The 26,103-nt window shown below is 35.0% G+C and overlaps 2 protein-coding genes across 6 annotated transcripts in view; both read right to left on the minus strand.

Moving 5' to 3' along the window:
* The window catches only part of LOC149081814 (sodium channel protein PaFPC1-like), a 38,792-nt gene extending 24,670 nt beyond the window's left edge, over nt 1–14,122 (minus strand). Inside the window, exons 1-8 of the mRNA XM_089235588.1 lie at nt 13,506–14,122; nt 5,248–5,336; nt 4,822–5,019; nt 3,221–3,278; nt 2,615–2,756; nt 2,291–2,443; nt 1,030–1,191; nt 534–573 (exon numbers count right to left, since the gene is read on the minus strand). Coding sequence (XP_089091714.1) covers nt 534–573; nt 1,030–1,191; nt 2,291–2,443; nt 2,615–2,756; nt 3,221–3,278; nt 4,822–5,019; nt 5,248–5,257 — 763 coding nt within the window. The 5' untranslated portion in view covers nt 5,258–5,336; nt 13,506–14,122. The remainder of the gene's footprint in view (nt 1–533; nt 574–1,029; nt 1,192–2,290; nt 2,444–2,614; nt 2,757–3,220; nt 3,279–4,821; nt 5,020–5,247; nt 5,337–13,505) is intronic.
* A 4,129-nt stretch (nt 14,123–18,251) lies between these two features.
* LOC149081815 (uncharacterized) overlaps nt 18,252–26,103 on the minus strand; it is a 58,533-nt gene continuing 50,681 nt past the window's right edge. For 4 of the 5 annotated variants that reach the window (XM_089235591.1, XM_089235594.1, XM_089235590.1 and 1 more), the window contains 2 exons: nt 25,647–25,748; nt 18,568–18,991 (listed from right to left, as the gene is read on the minus strand). In XM_089235591.1, coding sequence (XP_089091717.1) covers nt 18,702–18,991; nt 25,647–25,748 — 392 coding nt within the window. In that variant the 3' untranslated portion in view covers nt 18,568–18,701. Of the gene's footprint in view, nt 18,992–25,646; nt 25,749–26,103 lie in introns of all 5 variants that reach the window. The other variant, XM_089235589.1, reaches the window with a different exon arrangement.

Here is a 26,103-nt window from a genome sequence, read left to right on the forward strand (position 1 = left end):
AAAAAACTATAACTTTGAACTGCTTTGTTTTGTTTTGATAAACAATCGTTATCTTAATAAGTAATCGATTATCAAATATTTTATATATTTTTTTAAATTATAAAATAATAATAATAACATGATCCCCACGCATTCCCAAGGGATCAGCATGATCCGTCCAGGGAATTTGTTAGTGTTGGTAAACATCCATGCCCGAATCGGGATTCGAACCCAGACCTGCACAGTGAGAAGCTAGTTCCCTAACCACTCGACTGCCAGGCAGCAGTCTAATTTCAGCCTAATTTTGTCTATCAAGCAATTTTTACTATCAGAAAGTACCCTTTTCTGAAAATATATTGCTTTACCTAGATCTGAAAGACCCCACACGCACGCACATCACCCACCTTACATCTCTATAAGGAGATCTTATTGAATGTATATCAATTGTATTTTGATCCTTATGTGTTCAATATCGATATATTTATGATGTTTAGTAATATGGAAAAGAAAGAATAAATTAGCAAATATAAAAGTTTGTTTTTCCCAGAACTTACCTACACTTTTTGGGACTGGATTTTCAAGCGACTTTTGACTCTGAGGAAATACAAGGATTACAAAGATGAATACATAGTAAATCACGAAAATATAATCTTAAAATGCAAGTAATAATCAAATTATAAAAATTTTAGATAAAACTCATTATTTTTATTGCTCAACATAGTTCTTACAAAATAGTAAGAAATTATTTAAAAAAAACCATGAAATGTCTACATTTGAAATATTCTATAGTCTAATTCAGCGGTTCTCAATCTTTTTTGACTCATGGAGCCCTTTTTAGTATCTAATTTCTATGGTGGAGCTCCGTAGCACTCGTTTTTTTATTCACTTATAAAATTTGCTGATTCGCTTTATTTTCCTAGAGATGCCGCGGAGCCCCTAAGAAATGCACAAGAAGCCCCAAGGGCTTCCGCGGAGCACTGGTTGAGAACCACTGGTCTAATGCATTTATCAGAGTTATTGAGTGCATGTGAACTACATATTGCTTTGTACCTGGAGCGAGGCAGCTGGAATAGATTCAACATCTTCGATGATACTGCTTCCAGACCTGTCTACTGTTTTCACTTGACTAACAAATAACTCGTAAGATTTACAGGACGGGCTTTTAACTATACTTTTGGACCGGGGACATCTGTTCACATTATCTTGAACAACCTAAGGATTCAATCAGATCAATCTCAATGATATAAAGCTGATTAAAACAAATCAATGGTCAATAAATATACTCAGAAAAAATACAAAGTAATTATTACTTAAATTCAAAAATACTCATTTCTCATACATGATACAGTAAAAAGAAATTAAAGTACAATGTGTGACACAAGGATATAAACTTTCATGATACAAGCTAAGTTGAAGCTGCTGATAAAAAAAATAAATTTTTACTCATTATAGACGATTACAACCATAGGTGTATGCAGGATTTTCTCAAGGAGTTAGGGAAAGGGTCACCATTTTTTTTCTTCTGAAAGTGGGGGGGGGGGACTTTAAAAAAACCACTAAAATCTCAAGCTAACTTAGAGAACATCTTAAAGATAACTTGTGTATACCAGTGGTTACAACTAAGACTTTTTAATGTGAGATTTGACAGTGGATGACCTTGGTAAATTTCTCAACATTTGGTTTAGAGTTTATCTCAAGTCTCATTTATTAGTCCAAATGATGCTATGTAATTTTGTTCTTGTGTTTGTTTTTAATGAGCTTCATATATATATTCAATAGCATTAATTTATATTTATAAAAAAGGGAATACAATTCTTTCATTTAATTCATTTTTTGATAGAGTTAGTTTTAACATATACATTCTGTTATAATTATATATTTTGAATTATCTTGATACTTATGACCAAAAATATTAGAATTATTTTAACTTGATACATAGATACGTAAGCCTGCATTGAATGAAGAGAAAAAACATTTTCCGCACAATTCAAAATGGGATGATTATGATTGGCATTCAGTAGTTGCTACATTGCATAAAAAGAATGATATATATATAGCATAACTCTAGATACCAGTTAAGCTGTTTAAGAATTAACAATAGTTGAATATTCTTTATTCGCCATAGAACCTTAGGGTTACTATACACCTTAATTCAAGTTAACAGTATTTTCATTTCACAGTAAAACAAACATTCAAGTAAATAACAAAAATCTAATAAAAAAAACCCATTTTGAATTAAAATATTCCAAACTAAATGATCAACTCTTAAAGAGGAACAAATGGAAAAATAGTGTTTTGAATAGATACTCACCAATGTAGCAATCTTATCAGATGCAGTCAGCTCCATCATGACGACTTTATATGACCTCGTTATAATGGCCAATATAAGACCATTCAAGTAGAGAAATGTATAAAAAGCAAGTATAAAATATGTTACATGTAGTGATCCTACAGTTAACAGCATCTGTGAGAAAAATAAAAAATAAAAACATTCTTCTATTATTATACCCATCGAAAGTATTAGTATCAATTGATTTTATAAATAAATAAATAAATATATAAAGTATATCATAATATGTGCAAACAATTTTTGTAAAAACATAATTTAGGTCATAACTCTGAAGAGAAATCTAACCCTTTGAAACAACTCTTGCCAGAAATGCAATGTCATGAGCTGTGAGATTGTAACCACCGATGATCCATAGAAATTAAAATTGGAGGAATAAAATGAATCAATTTCGGCTCCTTTAAGGCAGACGTAATTGGAAGGACATTTTCTATTGGAACAAAAGAGAAAGACAAACTTCACTAATGAAAATTTATAGATATTTTTAAATAGACAGTAAGTAAAAGCTTTGAAAACCCTAAGAATTTCATTAAAATTTGTAAACTTCATAGACAGGGAGAAAAATTGTATGATTTGGTATTTTCTGCTTTCATAGCTTAATACCCCCATTAAAATTCAATTGATCAAGTTGCATCAACTTTTTTCTTTAATTAGCATTTTGCGCATTATGGACATACTTTTTCATATAACACCAAGATGGCTAATAATTTGGGTTTTTTAAATATAATTTCTAATTCTAAAAAATTATAATTTGAACAAAAAAAAGATGGAAGCACACACACACCAAAGACATTTCTAGATGTGATTAAAATGTTATTATATCCAATTTTGATTCTTGAATCATTGCATTTTTAAGAAAATAAAAATACCTAAGCGAATCTTGAAAACACTTACCTAGCACCTGTTCCATTGCCGCACAAAAAGTATCCAGTTTTTGTTTCCAACCAATGTGCTGCATGAAAAGAATCATTCATTAGCAAAGAGGTTGGATATTTGAGAAGTTTAACAAAAAAAAGACACAAATACAAATACAACGCCACAACAAACAAGTTTTCAGTAAACAAATGATACTGTTCCGGATAATTTTTCACAAGACTTTGAGATTGCAAAACAAGGAGCAGTTCGACAGACAAACACAGATTTATTTACAGAACAGCAATTTGCACATATTCACAAGCTAATGAGAGAGCTAACAATTAACTTTCTTGCAAAGTTCAATCACAACTGACTTCATTGAAATCTCTCCTCTTGTGATCACCTCGCACTATTTATAGCTCTGGTTGAAACTTCGAGAAAAAGAATATTCCACAAATTTCTATTTCATAGTACCAGGTTTGTGGTGCCACTTTCTGGAGAGGCGAAACAATCTAGAATGTTCTTGCCACCCTGCGCCAGTTCTCCGCCAATTGCACGTCCTTGCGCTAAACCGAAACCGGTATCATCTGCTGTTGCCAACAGATTTCGGTATTTTTGAGAGCCGTAACAAATCACGCCATCTATCATCTATCTTTGATCGTAACAATACAAAACTAAGAAAAATTATATAAACTTTTACTTTCATATATGAATGTTAATTTTCATGATTGCTAGCCCCCACCCCCCATAGCAGGGCCCCTAGGCTGGAATACTTTCATGCGGGCCCCTCTATAGTGAAGGAAAACCAATTTAAGAACCATCCAGGGCTCTCGGACTGAAGCCCTGTCAGCCCCACCATTGGGAAGGGGGCATGTCAAACTTCGTTGACATGATTAGGTTATAACATGGAAGAAACTATATTCTTAACAACACAGAAATTCCACTTCTAGTGATGTTCAGATTTCAGAGCTTTCCGTAGAACGTAAATACAGGGTGGTACAACTGTAGAAACTTTAAAAATTCATAAAAACTGGAAAAATAACTGAAATAAAAAATGGTTTGCAGGGTTAGCATCGCTAGGTCATGGGAACGTTTTTAAGACAGGAAAAAAAAACTAAAAATAACAGCCGATAGGTGCCGATGACGTACACAAGTCAAAGAAAAGATATGCAAATAACGAACAGAATGCCTCCAAATTGTTTATTACGGCATTATGTGTTCCACATAACCACCACCACAGGTTCACGTAAAACAACTTCACCAGCAAAACTTTATCCTTCGAATTCGGCATCCTTCTTCACATACACGGTTTACAACGGTGAACTGATTGTGGATTAGGAGCGAAAGTTCCTATAACCGTATCATTTGCATATTTCCAACAAAATCGCTCATACAAACGCCACCTATCGGCTTTTTTAGGGTTTTTTCCTGTCTTAAAAAAATTCCTGTAACCTAGCGATGCTAACCCTGCAAACCATTTTTTATTTCAGTTATTTTTCCGGTTTTTATGAATTTTTAAAGTTTCTATGTGGATTTTTTTGCCACCCTGTATTAGTTAAAGGTTTCTGCAAGGTCTGACAGGTTGAGTAAAGATGGGTTTTAAAATTATCAGTGTATAAAAAAACATTCATAGAACTTACTTGAATTAGCAACGTATACTGCGTATTCAGCATCAGAAATGTTTGGAGGAACAATGGCAACGCACTTCTGTGTTAGCACGCCTTTGTATAATTGTTTGCCGAACAGAATAAAAATGGAAGCAAAAAAGAGGATAAGAAGAAACGCCTGGAAAAGACTCTTCGTCGCCTTTCGCAAAGCCAGGACAGATATGTTCAAAACTGAAAGATCCAAAAGAAAGAACTACAAATTTCCATTCGAAAATATGTTTCATTTGATTCTATCTGAAAGACAATATATTCTTAATATAGTCAATAATGAAATTCCTTCTAGCTTTGTGAGTTAGATCTCAATTGTATGATTTTTTTTAGCCATTAATTGCTGATAACTTGTATCATACAATTCCACCAACAGAATAATATACCTACAGTAAGAAAATTTCAACTTACCTTCTATCATTTTTGCAAAGCTACGGAAAGATCTACAAAAACCTCCAATTTTAATTTCTTTCTCAATTCACACGCACCTTCCTCTGATCCTATACATAAATTACAATATAATAATTTTATTAATAAAAACAGCCAAATCTAAAAATAAGATAATTTTAAAATATTTTATTCATTTAATTGAATACAAGACATTAAACGGCAAAGCTAGTACTCGTGAGCTCCTAAAACAAAAAAATATATATAGAGGGTCTATCTACAGTGGTACTCTGTTGGGAAATAAGCGAAGTGAATTTTGTGTTTTATTTTCATGCAAATGATTAGAATTACTCAATGCCAGGGTCACAACTGGGGGGGGGGGGGAGCAGGCGGATCTCGTGCGCCGGGCGCTAGACCCGAGGGAGCGCAAATTTCATTCTGAAAACTCTCCTTCAACATTACAAGGGGGGAAAGGAACCCTGTAAAACATTTTACTCAACATATGAGAATTTTCAACTAATATATTGAACTATTGGATTATTAAAAAATGGTTTGGCAAAATTCCGAGTTTCTTACAATGGGTTTTTTTAATACTGAAACTTAGATATCTTCAATATTCATTGGGTTGTTTTACGAAGTGTTTGACAGGAAAAAAACTTTTTAGTTCAGTTAAAGCGAAATATGTAAAAAAATTTTCTCCCAAAAAATTGACCCATGCATAAGTCGATCCTCCCTCATACAGGAACGAAGTTCTTGAACAAAAAAAAAGTCGGCTTTTACACGTGTATATATGATATTATTGGGGACTGTGTATAAAAACTTAATAAATTGTAATAAAAAAATAAATAAATTGCACTTTTTCAATAAATTATCATTTCACGAAAGTGTAACTATCACAGCTGAATTCCCCTTTTCTTTCATTGATATTTTCCATATTTCACTTTAACTTTAGAATGAACCATAGAATGTTTTTTTTTCTTTATTATTTCTTCATTAAAAACCCCAAAGAAGTTCTATATGTTAAGCCATAAACATAAAACCATTAGAGTGAGGGTCAACTGTGTTTCTCCCGTATTGCTAAGAACAAAAAAGTTTCATTTCTGTGGATCTGTGATTCATTTTCATTTCTTACTCATTTGCATCCGAAAGCGGAATAATCCGCGAAATTGTAAGTATCCCTTTGCCAACAAGAGCAGAAAAATCCGTTTGCGCAATGCATAAAACCCAGTGTTTTTTTTATTGATGTATGATGATACCAGACGAGCGCATTCAATGGGAGGATGCAAATGAGTTTAAAGCTTCTTCAAACATCCACGTGTTCATTCCAAATCAGTTAGCAGTGTTTTACCCGTACGGATGGAAATCAGTTTCGTTTTTCTCGCCGCCACCTATTGCCATCGTAAAAATATTTCCCTACGATAAAAATTGACAATGAACCCAATGATACCTCGGCTAACGAAGATAATTGGTTTCGGAATCTCGTTCGTTCGCCAAAACGTGATTTTACATAAGTTTCTATGGAAAATCGTTCAATTCGTACTAGATATGGCCTAAAATTTAAGCATAAGTTTCTGTAAAACACTAAAGAGCGCTATAAAAAGGCTAAAATGAACAGCTTCGAAATTGGATAATTAAGAATTTTCAGGAAGATGAGATGCTTAAGATCTTTTAGTTTTACTTTATGTACGCAACAAAACCCAGTTGAGTTCGTAGATGTGTCCATCAATTTGTAATTTGGTAAGTTCATTCCTGTGTATGATATATGCAGAAGGAAAAAGGTAATGTCCAGACTGTTCAGTTTGATGCTAAGAATCTTGCACGGGAAGAACGAGTGCTCTAACAACATAGGCTTCTTGTTTTTCAATGCATTCTCTACCCATCATTAATCTATCATTTTATATGAAATGTGGTTCAAAAACATTTAGAAAGAGACGAGGAGGTACATTTGGAAAAATATTCCTAAGTGGACATGAGTTATTCGGGATCGAATGACAGTTATATTATGAGTCAGTGATGACGATTGGTGTGAAAATTCAGCTCACAACTTGGCTATGTTATGTTAGCATGTACATCCATATTAAAGATGTTCGTTAGCCGAATCCATATTCGTTAGTCTAGGCAGAGAAATCACGAAAAAAAAAAAAATCGTCGTTAGCTATGTAGATGCTATAGGCGTTCGTCTCTAAAGCCGTTCAGTGGCCGGAAAAGAAAGTAAAAGTCATTTTTGTCTGGTCAAATCTCTAAAATTTCCGATACTTACTCAAAATTAGCTTTCCCTTACCGTTTTAGTACGGACCATCTACAATAGGAGGGCACCATCTTTTCAGTCCGAGGACCAGGTATGCGAAATGACTGACAAACTCGTGCAAATTGTATTGTATATTCGCAAGCAAATGCTGAAGAGATTGTGCACTTGAACTCCAAACTCGTGTGGGTGGATTGCTGACATTGCCATCAGCTGTATCCCCAAGATATAGAAAAATTACGGAAAACACTGACAAATCATTTCTTTTAACAGACATCCAGTTTCATAAGGAAGCTAAGATCACCTGAGGCCTTCTACTGAGGCTCCTGGGGGCTCTGGGGTCTTTTAGACGGAGATTAGTTCAAGAAACTTTGCCTACATTTTCTGATACGCTAGTGAGAATGAATGTATGTGATACTAAAATTTTTTTTCCCGTCAATAGCACAGAGGACTGGCAGAATCAGTAGGAAAAACAACTGAAACAATCGATTGCATCAAATGTAGGCTCCATTAATTATGCACCAGACTGTATACAAATAATGCTGTCTCCAAAGAAAAACTCAGTCAATATTTTTCCCTCTCGGTAGACACCAAAACAAAACAAAGATCGTTTCGTCTGCCAAAAAATCCAAAGTACGAGTACAAGGTACTTTTGTGACTTGACCTGGCAACCTAATTTTGGCAGATCCAGACACAGTTATACTGTAGTATCTATCCATTAGGAACCTTGAGCTTTAAATTACGTGTCTGCGCGGCACGCATAGATCACATTAACGGCAATCATTTCCAAAATAAGAAAGTTTTTTTTTTTTTTACCCTGACAGCACGCACATGTCCATCTGAAAGTGGGTCATTTGCACATCGATATTATTTTGGGACAAAGTCAAAAAAAAAATAAAAAATACCGCTTCAGTAAACCATTTAGTTCATGGTCTATGAAAGAATAAGTCAGAGAGAACGTAGTATTCTGAACGATTCCGCTTTCGCACATCATTATTTTCGACCTTAATTACTTATTGATGTTCAAATTATGATATTTCCGGTAACTTTCCTGTCTCACTCACGAAGTAAATATTTTCTGTGAGCAAAGGTGCAGAACCTGGGGACTGACACCCTTTGAGCCCCCTCTCCAATAAATTTTGTGAGGGGGGCTGTGCCCCTCCAATAATTTTTGAAAAAAAAAGCGTAATGCATTCTCCCTCATCTGCGTACACACTCAAGTTCCGTGTATATATATATATGGGACGACCAACAACTTTCAGTCCTCCCAATGTTTTCTTCACGTCGGCGTCTTTGTCTGTTAGTACTAAATTTTTACTGGGCCGGATTAAACACACAAACGCACTCAGGCAATACCCTCTAAAGCAGAAGGTGGGATAGAAGGTGTTGACTCAGGGGTGTGCAACGGGTGCAATCGCACCGGCCCTCCCCCTTTCTGTTTGGAGGTGTCACACTTGCGGTGTAAATGATAATTCTTTCATAAATTCTGAATTTTCGTCCATTCCAGAATTCTGAAATTTTCATCAATTCTAGAAACATGCACTTTCATCCAGAAAGAAATAATTCTGGAATTATGCATCTCTATCTAGAAAGAAATAATTCTGGAATTATGCATCTCTATCTAGAAAGAAATAATTCTCTAGAATTGTTTCTTTAATAAATTCTGAATTTTCATAAATTATAGAATTCGGAATATTTATCAATTCTAGAACTCTGAATTTTCACCAATATTCTGGAATTATTTCTTTCATTTAATCTGAATTCTCATCAATTCTAGAAGAATTTTTTTCATTTATTCTGAATTTTCATTAGATGCTGGGAATTTTCATAATCTTTGTCAATTACTTTTATTATTTTCGATTCATCGGTTCTAAATTTTCATTAGTTCTCAAACAACTTCTTTCATTAGGTCCTAATTTTCATTGGTTTTGGAATTATCTTTCATCAATTTAAAATTTTCTTCAGTTTGAAATTTTGATTAATTTTTTTTTTTTTTGCTAATTCACATTTGATTGCGTCTGCATGTTTTTGTATGGATATTTTTCAGAATTTTTCCTGTATACTTCGAGATGATTATGAATTTTTGGATGCCGATTCCCCTCTCCCAAAATATATAAAATCGGAGCTAAGAGGTTCTCGAAAACAGTTGGGCCGCCTATGGCCACATTATTATTTTCGCAACGGGCCGCGTCTGGTTAGGGCGGTCCTGATTAAACAATGTGTGGTTTCAGTTTTGTTATAGAGAAAATAATATAAATTTGAAATAATTTGAAAATCATTTTGACACAATTATTATTTTATTTTATATTATACATGTAAGCAAACTTCTCCGAAAGTTTGGTTAAAAAAAAAATTAATCTATTGAATATTAATAGAAATATGCAGCAGTACCAAGGGCCCACCGTTACCAGCTGCGGGGTCCGGTAAGAAAATCATTTTGTGGCCAGGGACGTCTTAAAAATTTTGGGCGGAAGTTATCAGCATTTAAAAATTCATACACTATTATTATAGAATATACAGGAATGCTGAAAGCTGTCCATACAAAAAAAAAATATAAATATAAATATATAAACACGATATGGATGTAAATCAACACAAAAATTAATGAAAATTTCGACTTTATGAAAATTCAGAAAGGAAGAAAATTTTAAACTGATATAAGAAATGATTCCAAAATTCAGGATTAGGTTTTTGACGTGACAAGCGTCAAAAATTGGTTTAAACCGCCACATATAAACTGTCAAAAACCATCAAAAAACCTAAATAAATGCTTTTGGATGATGTTTTGAATGAAATAGGTATAATATAATGATGAGAAACTTACTTTTTATGTTACAATGTTTTATTTTTAAACGCTAATTTATTACAAAAATGTAAAAAAAAATTTAATTATAATTTGCAATGTTGCAAACGGGAAGACAGATTGTGCATCTAACTTATAGTAAACTCAAATATATCAATACGACAACTTTTCCTTTAGCTTTTATGCTATGCCCTATTCAAATTGTAAATTTTGCAAGAATATAAATATATAACACAGTCCTATAAGTGCTAATGCAGCCTCTATTTCATCAACCATCCGTCGTAGAGGTATGATTCGAATTTAAAAAATGCTTTCAAAAGTCTTCCAAAAATTACTCTGTATCAGTTTTGAGAGTAAAACACAGTGTGTTACAAAATAAAAAAATTAAATTTTTATACGGTCCCCTTGTCCTCTAAAACCGAATTATAAAGTTACGCTGTATCTCCTGAGGCCAACAGAAAAAAATTCCATGTTTCCAACTCTTAAAACTGGCACAAGTTAATTTTTGAATGCCTTGTGGACATTTTTTAAATTGCAACTATACCTCTATGACGAACGGTTGATCAGATAAAGGTCGAATTAGCACTTACAGGGCACCCTGTAAATCAAGGTTGGCAAAATTGGGCAGTATGATAATGTTCACATTTGTTTTCTTCCGACATTAAATAATAAAAAATATAGCAGTGCAATAGCTTTCTTGAATTCTTTCTATGATTAAAATTTCTTCAGGTCATAGGTGGAGATAGACCTGAAAGTGTGGGGGGGGGGGCACGATGATGATAATGTTAATTCATATATACACATATACATTTGATCAGTCGACTCCACCATTGACACTGAGGAGAGAGGAGGGCAATGCTCCCCCCCCCCATACCTCCACCCATGCTTCAGGCCCTGGTCGATGAGGTTGGGAACGGAAAAATACTACGGGGTTACTGCGTTGGCGGTGGGCTTCAAGGCCGACGTCTAAGGACTTACTGAGAATAAGGACTTACCAGGTTGACGTTTCGCCTATAGCAGTAACGGGTGAAACGCCAGAAAGAAAGAGTGAGCCACAACCTAACAGCAAGGCAAGTCCTTATTCTCAATGACATTTTTCAGTAATTTAGTCATCTACACGGCCTGAATTTTTTCAAACGACACTTTTCCTCAAAATTCCCAGTACAGAATAGCTTCAGTAATACGAAATTTTATTTTAATTAAAAGCGCTCCGAGTTCCAGAACATTTGATTTCGCGAAACCCCAAGAGAAGCTCCCACGGAACGCCAGTTGGAAATTTATGGTCTATACCAGTGTTTCCCAACGTGGGCGATAGAATGGTCCAATGGGGCGGTAGAAGCTACGGGTATAACCAAAGCCTCCTAGTACTTCTAGGCACTGAGCTATAAGTACACTTTCCTTGTAGCTATGTAGCTCAGTGCTTCTAGGAAGCTTTGGTATAACATAGGATCCTATGGGTTAGCCCAAGTTGGGGGGGGGGCGATGGAGGAAAAAAGGTTGGGAGACACTGGTCTATACCTTTGTATGAATAGCGGAGAGTGACATCACGCACACACACACACATCTTCATACTTCCAGATGTTTAAGATGGACGAAGGGGGTCAATGAACTCTTTCTTTCACGAGAATAAAGAAAATCGATATTCTAATAAAGCATCATTCGAACATGAAAAACACTTCTATTCAAACATTCAAATTTAAATTTTCGGGTAATATTCTATTGTAATAAAAAAAAAATCGTAAAAGCAGAATCGGAAGAGCAGTCCCGTGGTCGCTGTAACTAGAAACTTGAATTACAAAACAATTGAAAATCATGAAACATTTTTTTTTAATTGTGGGCCGCCTCACAATTGAAAAAAAAACCAAAAAAAACCCACACTCTTCAAAAGGTTCAGCACCTTGGTTCACATCAATGTGGCGATATTTTCAAATTACACTTCATTAATGAATACACGTTACAAGCAAAAAAGACGAATATTACATTTCTAAAAATAAAAATTCTATAGGAAATGATCCCATAGGAAATTCTGAGAGAAGGGTTCTCAAAAAGAGGTGAGGGTCCTTGGAAGGCATGGGCGGTGATACGGGGGGGGGGGCATGGGGACAATGCCCCCCAACGTCAATGACGGAGTTGACTTATCTAATGTATACGCATATATGTGAATTGGCATCATCATTATCATGCCCCCCACTTTCATGTCTATCTCAGCCTATGCAGGGATTTCAGGGGGATCAAGGCCGGTTTTGGACAATTTTCAAGTATAAGCGAATAATATTTTGGTAATAAAAAATCATCCCCACTTCCATTAGGAGCCTTAAAAAATCGGGCCCTTTCAATTAGTACCTTCTGCGGCCGCGTAGTTCGTAAGGTTGTTGCAAGGTTTCAAGGTCCGGGGGTTCAACGGCCTTGGGGGTTGGGGTCCGTGAGCTTGGATAAAAAAAAATTAATCCACTGTATTTATACATACTTTATTTTTTTTTTGCATGGTCTTCATTTTATTAAATCAAACAACACTACATACGCGCTCAGACTGTTAGGTACACACACACACAGTTACACTTCCGGCACAACTCACTAGGTGATAGACCTGAGTTGTGCTCGGTTTGAAAGAAAGAAAGGCCTTCATTTTATTGGTAAAGGGGAAGTGGTCTTTATTTTATTGGCATAAAGGGTCTGTGGATGGTAAAGAAATTATCTTAGCATATTTTTGATATTATGAAATATAGAACTCGTATTAATAAGAAAAGAGAGAGAGAGCAAGCTTTCGCGGTCGGAGTGCCTTGAAAAATGTAATTCAACTCAGTCTAACATGGGAGAGTCGGAGGTACTCCAGCACCAACAGTATTTTATAGCATTGGTGCAAGTACTCACTCAGAATTTATCCAAAAATATAGCTTCAAATAAAGCTATGTGCCAAGCAGTGCCATCTTAAGGAATGGGCCCACCCGGGGGGCCTCAAGAAAAGAAGAGACCTCTCAAAAATGCGATTGAAATTTTCGGGAATTTGCTTGGTAGGGCCACAGAAAAATCACTTGGCTCGGGGGCCCCATGATGCTCTTAAGACGGGCCTGGAGCCAAACACCCACAGGTCTAAAATACTTGGTTGAACACCCATATTTGTATTTGGCTTAGACAATTACTATATGTCCATTGCCTTTCAGATTTTCAAAGTCCCCCCCCCCCCCCCAAAATCCACGCGGAAAATCTTAAAACAAAACAAAAACAGCCACTCACCCTAAGATTTTCAAAGCGTAAGCCATCAACTTGAATTTCATGTGTGATCCCTTGGGAATTCTTTAACGCAACATCTGGAGTTACTGCAGATGAGGAAGCATCACTTATCCAGGGATGAAATATACTCGTCGGCTCCCGGCGGAAAATCGGTCAAAGTCGGAGCTGTTTCTGGCCGCCTCTTGCCGAACCTCTCCAGAAACCAGCAGTAGCTGGATGATGATGACTAGAAGATCCCAGTATCATTGATGGTATTCTTTGCAATCTAAAATTCTACAGAGCACCCTTTCTTCATTTGTTCTCTCACAATAACTACATAAACAAAGGAATTGGAATTAACATTGTGTATCGAGTGTGTATACACAAAGCGAAGATATATAATAGAGGTGGGGGGAAGAGCAAAAGAGATTCTCTTGACATCAAACCGAGCATTTGCGCGTGTGCAGTAGACGTACTATGCGGGTAATCAATAGATTTTATTGGATTTTTCCCCACGGTGGCACCGGGTAGAGGGACCCGGTGGTCAGTGGAAATTCACCTGCTTGTACCTTTCATTCCTCCCTCTGGTTTGTTTTGTCCCGGGCAGCGCGTGTACACCTATCATTTTTATCTTGATTGGTTCCGTGCTACCGGAAATAAAAGACTAGGAGTTCCATTTGTAGCTTTGCTGCTTCTTTTTTTTTCCATCCATCTAGTGCGGCTCAGATGGTGGAGAGAGAGAAAATAAGCCATTTCCTTTTAGTATATCAATCTTTTCTTTCTCGTGATTTACAGCCTCCGTAATGAGCTCTCTCTCTGATAGCACGTAGTAATAGAATATAATAGAAAATGAGTGTACCCTGCGTCTGTCATAACAAGAGACATTCCCTTAAAGGTCATAAATGCTTCAACGTTCGCCTTTTTATTCTTGGCACTCGCTCCCAGTTTATTCCCACGCGCTGGAATATAACCTTGCAGCACCTTCCAATAGTATACATGTACCGCTATTTTTGGATAGACTTTTCTCTGGGTGGGGTCATGACCATGTCTCCGTCTTCACAACAGTATATATTTATAATAATATGCAGGAGGAAGTACACTGCATGACCAAAATATATATATATACACATAAAAAATGTGGTTGGTTTTGGTTTATCATACTGTACTTTTGCAAACCTCAGATGGAAGTATACAAGGCTGTTTCTGTTGGACTTGGGGTTAGCAGCGCTGTTCAGCTATAAAATCAAGTCAATTGAGAAACGCTGCATATCCATGGCCCTCACAAAGGGGGAGGGGGCTGACAGGGCTGTAGCCCGGGGCAGTTCTCATCACTTTTTGATTTTTCACGCTATAAATTAACTACAGAAGGGTCCGTGAAAAGTCTGACCCCGGGGGCCCCGCTCCAGGATGTGGGGGCCATGTGCAAATCTAAAAAAATTACAGGGTTTCCCACCAAAATCTTCTTGATCATTTCCCTGACCAAAATTCCTGAAAAAATAAATTTAATCCAAAATCTTGACGTTTTCCAAATGTTTGTTTTTTCCCCTTCACAGAATTTTTCCTTGAAGTTTATAAAATATTTGCATATTTCCCAACTTTTTTCAAATATTTGCCACCTGGCAGTCAAATGGTTAGGAAACTAGCCTCAGACTGTGAGGTCTGGGTTGAAATCTAGGTTCGGGCACGGATGTCAACTTTAATACTAACAAATTTCCTGGATGGAGAGATCATACGAATCTCTTGGAAATATGTAAGATCATGTTATTATTATATTATTTTTTATATTTCCCTGCTTTTACAGGTTTCTGGGAATCCTAACGATAAAATTCATCCATTAATGGATATTAGTTTCTCTGAAGGCAATGCATGTCTAAAATACATTTATTGATCCCAAACTATGAAACATTGTCTAAAAGAGTATCATCTGGATAGACCCCCCCCCCCCCACCATCAAGTCCAGACCTACACTCAATTGAGGTTCTATGGGACTTGTTAAAGGAATCAGAGAAGTCATTCAACTATGCCTTGAATCCCAAGATAGATTATTAGTGAAACATTAATGCAAATCTTGTTAAAAATGTGTTACGATATTGCATGACTTCATGAAATTGTCTTGATGAATGTGACTCTTATCAAAAGCAATCGAACAAAGGGTTAGAATATGCAACTTATTTTTTTTTTGGCCAAGCAGTGTAGAGAGCTGAAAACTGCAATTTTTGGAATCACTTCTAACATATTCTCATCATTTTTATTGATCAAAATGTTTAAAACATTGGAAAGGCAGGAAAGATGATTAGCTCTGAAAAGAAAAATTTTTCCAAAAGAGAAAATAAAAAATTGTGTACCATTTAACTTGCATGAAAGTGTTACAAGATTCAAATAGGTAATTTTTAAAGCAAAGTGAGAGAAAAATAAATAATTCTTAGATGCGTTACCCTGAGTTAGGGTATAAATGAATATCATTATAACAAACACATTCTCCCCCACCCCCAGACAATGACTTTCAATGGGTCTCCTATTTTTTATCAAACAAAATAAATTTCTAAGTGCAAAAATTAGAAAAAGGACGAAGTTGATCTCCATTCTAGGCTGGTCCTGCCAGCCACCTCCTTTGGATCACCATGCTTGCAGCTTACAGAAGAAAAGGGATGATAAGTCTTTCATTTAGATACAAAAATTCATGGAAAAATGATTTAGAAGGTGCAATGAAGGTAAACCAAATGCCCTGGACAGAGGAAATCACACTAACACTTGCTTCCCTTGACAGATCCTGTAGAACTTGAGAAAATGTCTTCTTTAACCATTATGCTGTGGGAATAGTCGAAGAAAAGTTGCTCTCCATGTAAAATGTAAAAAATTTCCTTTTTTGTTGTCTTTTGTGAAAGATAGATGGCGATCGAACTCAGGATAGCAAATTGAATATAATAAAAAAAAAGTGGTTTAAACAGAATATGGATTCAAATCCAAAATCACTGAAAAAAAATCGTCTGAGGGTAGGCAAGCAGTATTATGTACGCCAGTCCAATACAGTACAAGCAAAGCAAACTTGTCAGAACATAGAGAAATGATAATAAAAAAAACTAGAATATATATATCATCAACCACCATTTTCAATCCACTGCTGGATGGTCTCTAAATTTTTTTCATTTTGCTCTGTCTGATGCTATAGCCATCCAGTTGACTCCAGCCCCTTTTCTGATCTCGTTGATTCATCTTGCATGGGGACGTCTTCTTGGACGTTTAACACCATGGAGGTACCAATCTAGAATACTTGCAGTCCATCTATTGTCCTGTCTTCTTGCAATATGTTCAGCCCACATTTCAATTTTAGACGTTTAATTCTTTCCATGATATTATGTACCTTTGTTTGGTTCCTTATCTAAGTGATTCGTTTTCTGTCTCTTCCTGTGATACCTAGCATATATCTTTCCATGCTCCTTTGCGTTGTCTGTGGCTTTTGTATCGTCTTGCTTGTGAGTGTCCATGTTTCAGCTCCAAAAGTCAGTTATGGTAGCACACACTGGTTAAACACTTTTCTTTTCAGGCATAATGGCTCTTTAGAGAATTACAGTTTTTGCCAAAAGTGCTCCATCCAATCCTGATATGCCATTTGCACGTCATTTAAAATCATCTTAAAAGAAAAAATTGTAATTAACCCTGAATGATTGAGCATACTACAACACTGACCACTCTTGGATGATGGGGGCATGGATGAAAGTTAAAAAGAAAAAACACCTGATAGCATATCAAGGTATATTCAGGAAACAAACATGACTATTTTATAATTTAATCAAATGCAGAGAGTTATTTTTCCTCTCACATAGACAGATGGAAACCTGAAATTAAATACAGTATGCTGTCCACCTAATATCAAAACAATATTTCAAAAATCTCTTATAACTTGAAATAACTTTTTTTATTTACTTTAGAAAAATTAATGTAATTTCTCTTGTTTAATCCTTCCAAAGTTTACTTTTTACGAGAAACCCGTGCTCTCTCAAATAGATATCTCATGTCAATAAAATGCAAGGTCGGTCTTTAGGAACAGATGCTAAGGTACGTACTCTTGTGCTTGTCTCTTGGGAAAAGAAACAACATTTTGTAAAAAAGTGAAAATAATAGTCTGATTTTACGAAGCTGAATTTTTGTCGATTATCTGTACAATTGTGTGTGTGTGTTGTTCTTTGTCATATAACTACTTGAAATATTATAGGTGGTTGCACAGTTTTAACTTTATGGAGGCTACTAAATAGTTTTATGCGGTTACCATTTGACCATAATCAAGCACAGCAGTGTCCTTTTTTCATGAATACCCATTCAGTTTGCAAGTTCTGAGTACACAAGAAATTTTAAAATCTTATATTAATGATGGAACAATGGTGGGAGTAAAATGAACAGGTAAATTAAACTTTCTTGAACAGAAAAGAAATGTCGAAGACTTAGATGTATTAGATAAAGATCCAGTGATGAAATTTTTTTTTTTCCCTCTTATAAACTCATGCATGTGCCCTTTGTCTTTCTTTACTACATTTTTCGTATGTCACCATGCATTATTCTGAAATAGCTAGCTACTCTATCTTTAATATTGAACAATAACTACTCTTTATCTCAAATTATTTTTTGTCACTGTAGGATCCAAGATATGGATGTTCCACTGTATATTTTCAAAGAAAGAGTAAACCTGAAATTAAATACAATAAACAATCTTTAATTTAAAAAAAAATATATTTTGTTCTAGTACAACAACTGTTTAAAAAAATGACAGAAAATAGTAAAATAAAACTTTATTTCACTGAAATACAAGGGTTAAAAATCGCTGTAGCGAAAAATGTTTAGAGAATTCATACAATGAATAATTAGCAACTAAAAATTTGTACACTCAAATTATGAATATCATGTTGCAAGAAATAAAATATTTGAGAAAATACAGAATCATTTTCCGTTTTGAAAATGGCATTCGTCCTTGTAATAGAAAAAAAAAAGAAATTGTTTTTGGTAAACACAATTATTGAAAGATTTGTAGCCTGATCAACCATATAAACTTGTCATACTTTCAACAGGAAATGTTTACTTTATATCATGAGATGCAAAATAGATTTATCCCATTATTATGTATACTTACAAGTATTATAGGACATGACTCTGAATGAATGAATATATACATATGTAGAAAATATGTATATGGCAACATTGTATAATATATGGATATGAATCACAACATCAATCGCTATCTACAATCGTATTGTGTTTAGAAACACGTTTCTTAACCATTTTACTGACAGAATCATCATCATCATCACTATCCAATAAACGCTTCACATTTTTGCTGCCATGAGCTTCACCCTCTTCAATATCTTCATCAAGGCTATTATGATCAGAACACTCGTCTTCACTCCCTTCACTGTCTACAACATCTCTGAGTCTTTTGAATACTTTCTCTTTAGATTTTTCCTCTTTCTCAGAGACATTAGGAGTACGATATAGGCTGTTAGTTGTACGTTTAGATCGCCCTGTGAAGTTCATCAAGGAAATATTATTTAGGAACTGCATTACTAACAAACAAACTTATGACACAAAATACAGAGTAGTGTAAAGAAGGCATTTTACATGCAAAAAAATAAATGAATAAAAAAACTCTTGTTTGACACGCTAATCTAAAGGTAATAACTTTCCTTAAACTTTTTTATACCACATGCATAATTTCTAACGGATGATATATTTATATTTAGCATGGAGTAGTAGTATTTATATACAAGGTGGTTATAAACTGCCACTATTTAGTTGTATATAACGCCCATTCTGATGGGGGTATTTTGATGGAATTTGGTATACAGGATATTATGGAGTTAAAAGGTATATTGGGAAAAGAAAGATTCAAAAAATACTTCAATTTTTTACCACCGGGTAAGAAAGTGGCGCTTTTTTATCATAGTTATCTTTTTCCCATGGTCCAAATAATGTATATACACCAAGTATCAATGAAATATGTCTATCACAACAGGTGCTACATAGGTCAGAGTAGTGTCACTGTAATTAACCTGACACTACTTAGCTTAATTATACTATTACTAATAAATCACACATGCACCTCGTCCATATTCCTCTGCGAAACTTCTCACGAATTGGTACATGTTGTGAACCTAACGTGAAGTTTGTTTCTGTGTAATGCTGCCATCAACTTTTCTTACCATGAGCAAAGTGTAACGATTGAAGATTTTTTTAGTTGTGTTCACATGCTGCTTGTCAGATAAAGTGAATACAAAACTTCATATAGACTAGTGCTTGTCGCGAAGTGCCATACTTACTAGTCGTGTTGTAGCAAATGTCCTGTTTATCAAAGTCAAGTCGATCAGGGTATCCATGGGATTGTGAGCAAATTTGCCATTTGCAGATGACATGGAGCTTCTGGGGGAGTCGGGAATCAAAGTGAAAAGGAGAGGATCCAAATGAACTGGAACGTGATTGTAGGATGGGCAAAGGATTGGGGCATGACCTTCAAGAGTTGGCAAGTGCATGATCGCTCATTCTGATTCAAAAAACCCACGTTTCACTTAAGAATTGAATGGTGTTATTATTCTGGATGCAACTAAGATCACTGATCTGGGCATTCTTATTGACGAGTGGTTCATGTTTTCTGAACACGGTTCAGCGGTGGTCAAAAACTCTTCAAAAAATATGTGGTAGATGGCAGCACTATAACAAGCATTACGCAGAAACAATCTTTCCATTAGATTCGCAACACGGACATGCACAGACCATGTACCAATTCGTTAGAAGTTCCGCAGACGAATATGGACGAGGTACATGTGTGGGTTAGTCATGGCCCCCACATCCTGAAGCAGGGCCCCTAGGCTGGGATCTTTTACGGGCCCCCCGACAAGACTTTCCATGGGCCCCCCTTTTATGATGAATTTATAGTGTGAAAAAACAAAAACATGATTAAACTCCTCCCGGGCCCCAGGGCTGGAGCCTTGTCAGCCCACCCCTTGTGGGGGCCATGGGGTTAGTAGTAGTGGTGGTAAAAAAAATCGAATAAAATACTCTGTTTCATTCTTTGGTCTCTCTCTCTGTGTTCTCCTGAAGTGATTCTTCCACTTTTACGGGGCTTAGTTTGTCTTGGATTGGACTATGCCGTTAGGTTTGGAGACCATACTTATAGAGGGGCATTGACTTGGTCAATGGGGTGCAGAGAGGAGCCAAGCCTGCTCTTGATCTTTTGAATATGTTTACATTAGAAGAGTGCAGGTGTTGGGAGGATATGATTGAAGTGTTTAAAAGTTTCAACGGAATGGATAAAATGAATCATGGGTAAATTAATACACCGTCAATAAACTGTTTTGAGAAAAAAGACACCAGTATTGATTGGTAAGGGGTCTTGTAAGGAGTTTTTCTCTAATAGGATTGTGAATAACTGGAACAGCTTACCTCCGGGGGTCGTGAATTCTAACACGATTGACACGTTTAAAAAGAAATACAATAAACATATTGGGATAAATTGAGAGAAACTATATCCATACTTAGACAAGACAACCATCGATTTTTATGGGCAGTATACTTATATTTTATCATAATAATTATTTTTGAGATAATTGCTATTATTTTGAGTTTCTGTATTTTGTGTGTGTGATATCACTGACATTCATATTTGTTATGGGCATCTTTTTTCCAGCCACTTCATTGGGCATTTTGTCTGCTGTGGCATTTGTATTTGTATTAAATCTATGCAGAGAAAGATGTCCTCTCTACTTGTTAATACAAGATATTCAGGAAACTGGTTGTAATGCAGAGATGATAACCAGTTTCTTGCATATTTTTTGTAAACAAGTGAAGAGGATATTTTTCTCTACATACAGTGAAACTTTGATATAATGATATTCTTTGGATGAAGAAAAAATATTGTTGTGGAGAGATTATCATTACACAGTAATCTCTAACTTATAAATTTCTCACTTATATGACAAGTTTCTGTATTCCCAGTCAAAGAAATAGCAAAATAATTCTATTCACCTATACATCTTTTTTTCCTTGTTCCCTTGCACCAACACATAAATGAGAGATCACTGTACAAAGGGGAACATTATCGTCACGTGCAATCAAATTTATGCTCCTGTTGGCATCTTTTCTAGATCTACCTTGTTAGTACAGTCGAATAACGAATGCCAAGAGACCGGAGGAATCACTTTGTTAAAACGAAATTTCGTTATAAAGGAATTCCAGGTTACCTAGCATTGTTTCTATGTTAACTTATTTGGAGGATTAGAAAAGTGTTCATTAAAATGAGATTTTTGCTATAACGGTATTCGTTAAACGTGACTCGACTGTATCATGAAAAAAATGCCTTTTTGAATATTTATTTGCTGAAAAAAAACAAAAACACCACCACCAATTGATTAGCTGATAAACAAAATTCTGTTAGATGTATTGCTTCGAGACTTATCATAATAAACTACTGGTGTATCATACCAAAGTAGTGATAGCAAAGTAATGACATCGAAAAAACTTCATCAACACTTTAGTAATAAGGTGGTACAAAATAGAATATTTTTTGATATCCTCGAAAGAACTAAAATATGAGATGAGTTTAAAAACATGTTGAAGGATATTTCAAGCGAAATATTAAACAATATATATTGTTGTAGCAGTTTCTAAAAATCTCCTAAAAAATATTGTTAGAGAGGGGTTTATCGTAGTAAAGGATATGGTATGGAGAGGAGTTTAACACTACACTATAGCACGATTCCAAACAAGATTTGGAAAAATATAGTTGCAGAGAGGATTAATATCATATCAAATATTGTTGTAGTGAGTTTTCACTGTATACACCACCTTCTGGTGGCTTGATGCTGTTTACAAGACATTGGCAGATAGCTTGTCACCATACATCACATGGCACCATTTTCTTTTTAAACCAAAGAAATTTCTTATTGCTTCTATAGCCTAGTGGTAACACACTCGTTGGAGAGAGAGAGGGTTGTGGTTCGAGTCCCAGTGTAGACAAATGTAAATTTTTCTTTCCTAGTCATCGCAACAAAGAATTTCCTGCAAATCTCGTAAGTCAAACTCTGTTTAAAAATTCAAAAATTTTGCTCATCTTATAACATATATCAGAATTCCTATTAAAGACGAGAAACATATTCTTATACATGGAGTTAAAATTTGTTTGAAATTTTGCCTCATCTTGCAGAACGTTTGTGAACCAAGATACTTGTAGATTCAAGATACAAGATTCCTTACTGATCACAGGAAAAGTTAACAACTGACCAAACTAGGCTATCTATAATTTGTGTCGGCTGGCTAGTATAAATTAAAAGAATATGGTTTTTCAATTCACATTATTCAATTAAAAGTTTGGATTAAAAATGCTTTTTTTATTGTACAACCATGACAAAATAATGTGAAAATTATGTGGTCAAATTATAACGTTGTAACACCACCATCCATTCAAAAGAATTTTGGTGCTATAATGAATTTGGTGTTATATTGGATTGTGGTCGGAATAGCATTTTAGAGGAGCTCCATTACATAAATTCATGAGTTTGTTATGAACTACTGTATCTTTTATTAGTGTTACTCCATAAATAAAATAAAACACGATGAAATAGGTTAAGTTGAAGAAATTCATAAAATTGTAAATACTGTACAATTGAAAAAAAAAGGCACTTTTGTGGCCATTGTATAAATTAAAATTAAAAGTTTTCGGGTTTTTTGGCCGACGGGAAGTACAGTTTTTTTCTTTCAACATGCACGAGTGGCAAACATTTTCAAGAATTAACGCGGGCAAAAGACTACTACTTACATCTTCTCCCTGCTTGAGTCGCACTGCCTCGTTGGGATTGGTCTGTTGAGCCAGTCTATTTTCCCCATTGGCCCAAGTTGTTCCTAAGGGCTCTGGATAATGCTTGGATTTCAACCTCATCATTTTTAAAATAGGAAATCAAGCAATGTTTATTTTCATTTCCTTGATTTCTGTTGGATCAGTTCTTGTGCTTTTGAATTTTGATTACTTCTCTAAAAATATGTGGGAAATATCTCACGTCGTTGGATAGCACCTGGGTGTTCATGAAGAGAATTTGGTGATCCTTGGTCAGGGCATGCTCTGCTACAGCTGACTTGTCAATCTGACCCAGTCTACAATTTCGTTTGTGCTTGATTAATCTGGTCGATATCGATCGTTTTGTGGTGCCTATGTACACTTCTCCACAACTGCATGGGATACGGTAAACCCCAGTTGTTTTTAATATGTCCCGTTGATCTTTGGCTGACCTGAGGCATTTACTTAGCTTTTTAGTTGGCTTGAAGATGGTCTTAACGCCAAATTTTCTCAGGTGTCGTTACACAATTCTTGAAAATGTTCTCCACTCGTACGAACGAAACATTGAAAGACAAAACTGTACTTCACATTGGCCAAAAAAACCTGAAAACTTTTAAATTTAATTCTAATTTACTGTAAAATTACTCAAATATTTCTTGATATAAAACTCAACAGAAAAACATTCACAAGGCGCCCACTCAAAAAATTAGAAAAAGTAGGACGGGGGAGGGTACCCTCCTTAAACAACATAATCATAGCATAATTTTAAAAAATTCATTTTTTTCACTTTAAACGAATTTTTTTTTTCATAGTACTATTCGAGTGTCCTGTAAGATTGACTTGAGATAAAGCAAAATGACAGAAATGATGGTTACAAAAACAATTTTTGGCCAAAACAGCACACTAGCAACCACAGACAATTCTTTTCCGTCTCTCTCTCTCTCTCTCTCTTTCCTCACAATATAAATTACATTATATATATATTTTTTGGAGTCTTTCATACTCCAGTCTGTCAACTTTCTTTGACAATCCACACAACAGACCTGCAATATTGTAAAAGGTTTAAAACTTTTTTAAAAGGATTTGTTCAAATTTTAGCGATCAATGCCACTGTAACCGCTTTTGACAAATTAAGCACTTTCATTCTTAGATCTTTGCTGAGCATTGTAAATATTGTTTATGCTTCTGCATGCCCTAAAAATACAGAAGACAATTGAATGTAATTGGGTATCATCACAGTCACAAAACTTAGAATAGGCATATGCACCCAACTGCTTTGTTATGCAAACTGTTTTTTCACCTATACAAAAAATGTACACGATAATTTTGAATGATGAATGTTAGTTACTGTCCAAGACCATGAAGAAGTAAATACAAAATTACATTTTTTTTCAACCAGGCAGAAGTTTTTAATGACTACTCTACTTGTTGAACCCTCAAACTAAGCAAATGAAAAATTAATAAACCACCAAAGGTCAACATACACACCCTCTCCCCTCCAAAAATAAATCTAAAAATCATACAACTTCTGCTTTGGCAGAATAATTAATTGCAATCTACTACATTTGCATTATTTAGCATTATATCAATGATTCCTTCCTCAATTATAATCAATTTTTACAAATTTTATTGATAGGATTTGGTAAAAAAAATAGGACAAAAACTAGAAAGTAGGACAAAAGTGGGACATTTTACCAAAAAATTTTATTTTTTACCAAAAACATTTACCATTTTAGGAGGAGTGGGAGCCCTGCATACACTTAACTTTGAAATTCTCTTAGTTTTGTATAAATTTAGTGACACATTCAAGTAAAAAAAAACAAAATGAACAAAGAGAAATAATGGTGACAATGCTTCTAGTAAGTCTTGGTTTGATAATCATAAATTCCAGTTTTTCAGATATTGAAATAACAGCTCCTTTTGACATGATTGAATGGAGCAAATTGAAGTAGATGACACAATGTATACATCCGAACAATATAGTTGGCGTTATAACGAGTTGGCGCTAAAACAAGTTTTTCACATTATAATCCCTATATCGAAGATTTGTTCACTGAAAATTTGTGGCACTAAGCAGGATTGGTGCTATAACAGGGTTCGACTGTAATTTATAAATTAATATTTTTTAAATAATGATAACGTGGTCACCATGTATTCCCAAGAGATGTTTTACGATCCGTCCACGGAATTTGTTAGTGTGTTAGTAGACATCCATGCCCGAATTGGGATTCGAATCCAGACCTGTACAGTCAGAAGCTAGCACCCTAACCAATGGACTTTACTAGGCAGTAAAATTGCATAAAACAGCAAACAATTGCATGAACAGAGTAAAATTTATGAAATGGTATCGATACCTTGAGTAGTGCTAATGATGTTTGAAACATCAAGCTCTGCTATTTCTTTCTTCCTTTCCAATTTCTTCTTTAATGCTTTACATTTTGCAATAGTTGGTCGATCTTAAAGTAGAAAAAAAAAATTAAATTCTTGTCAGACAAAGGTCTCAGTAACTGAATAAGTATAATATAAAAGCACTTACATATAATGCGTGTAACTTGGGAAAAATAATCACTCGTTCAAAGTTCAAAACACAATTTTATAATATGAGCATTTTATTTAAACAAATTAATTACTCCCCCCCCCCTGGTTGCGATACTATTTTAATAAAAAAAATTGCATAAATTCAAACTGATAAAACATATAAGTGACATTTTTTTATATAAACTATCAATCATTGACATGTGGAGTGTGCCAGTTCACAATCCACAGTATATAGTAGTTCACTGGATTCATTCTGCATCGATCTGGAAGAAA

Source organism: Pholcus phalangioides, unplaced genomic scaffold (genome assembly GCF_987345545.1).
Source record: "Pholcus phalangioides strain wild (caught in Gottingen) unplaced genomic scaffold, Ppha-v1.0 ptg000009l_1, whole genome shotgun sequence".
In the NCBI taxonomy this organism is placed as follows: Eukaryota; Metazoa; Arthropoda; class Arachnida; order Araneae; family Pholcidae; genus Pholcus; species Pholcus phalangioides.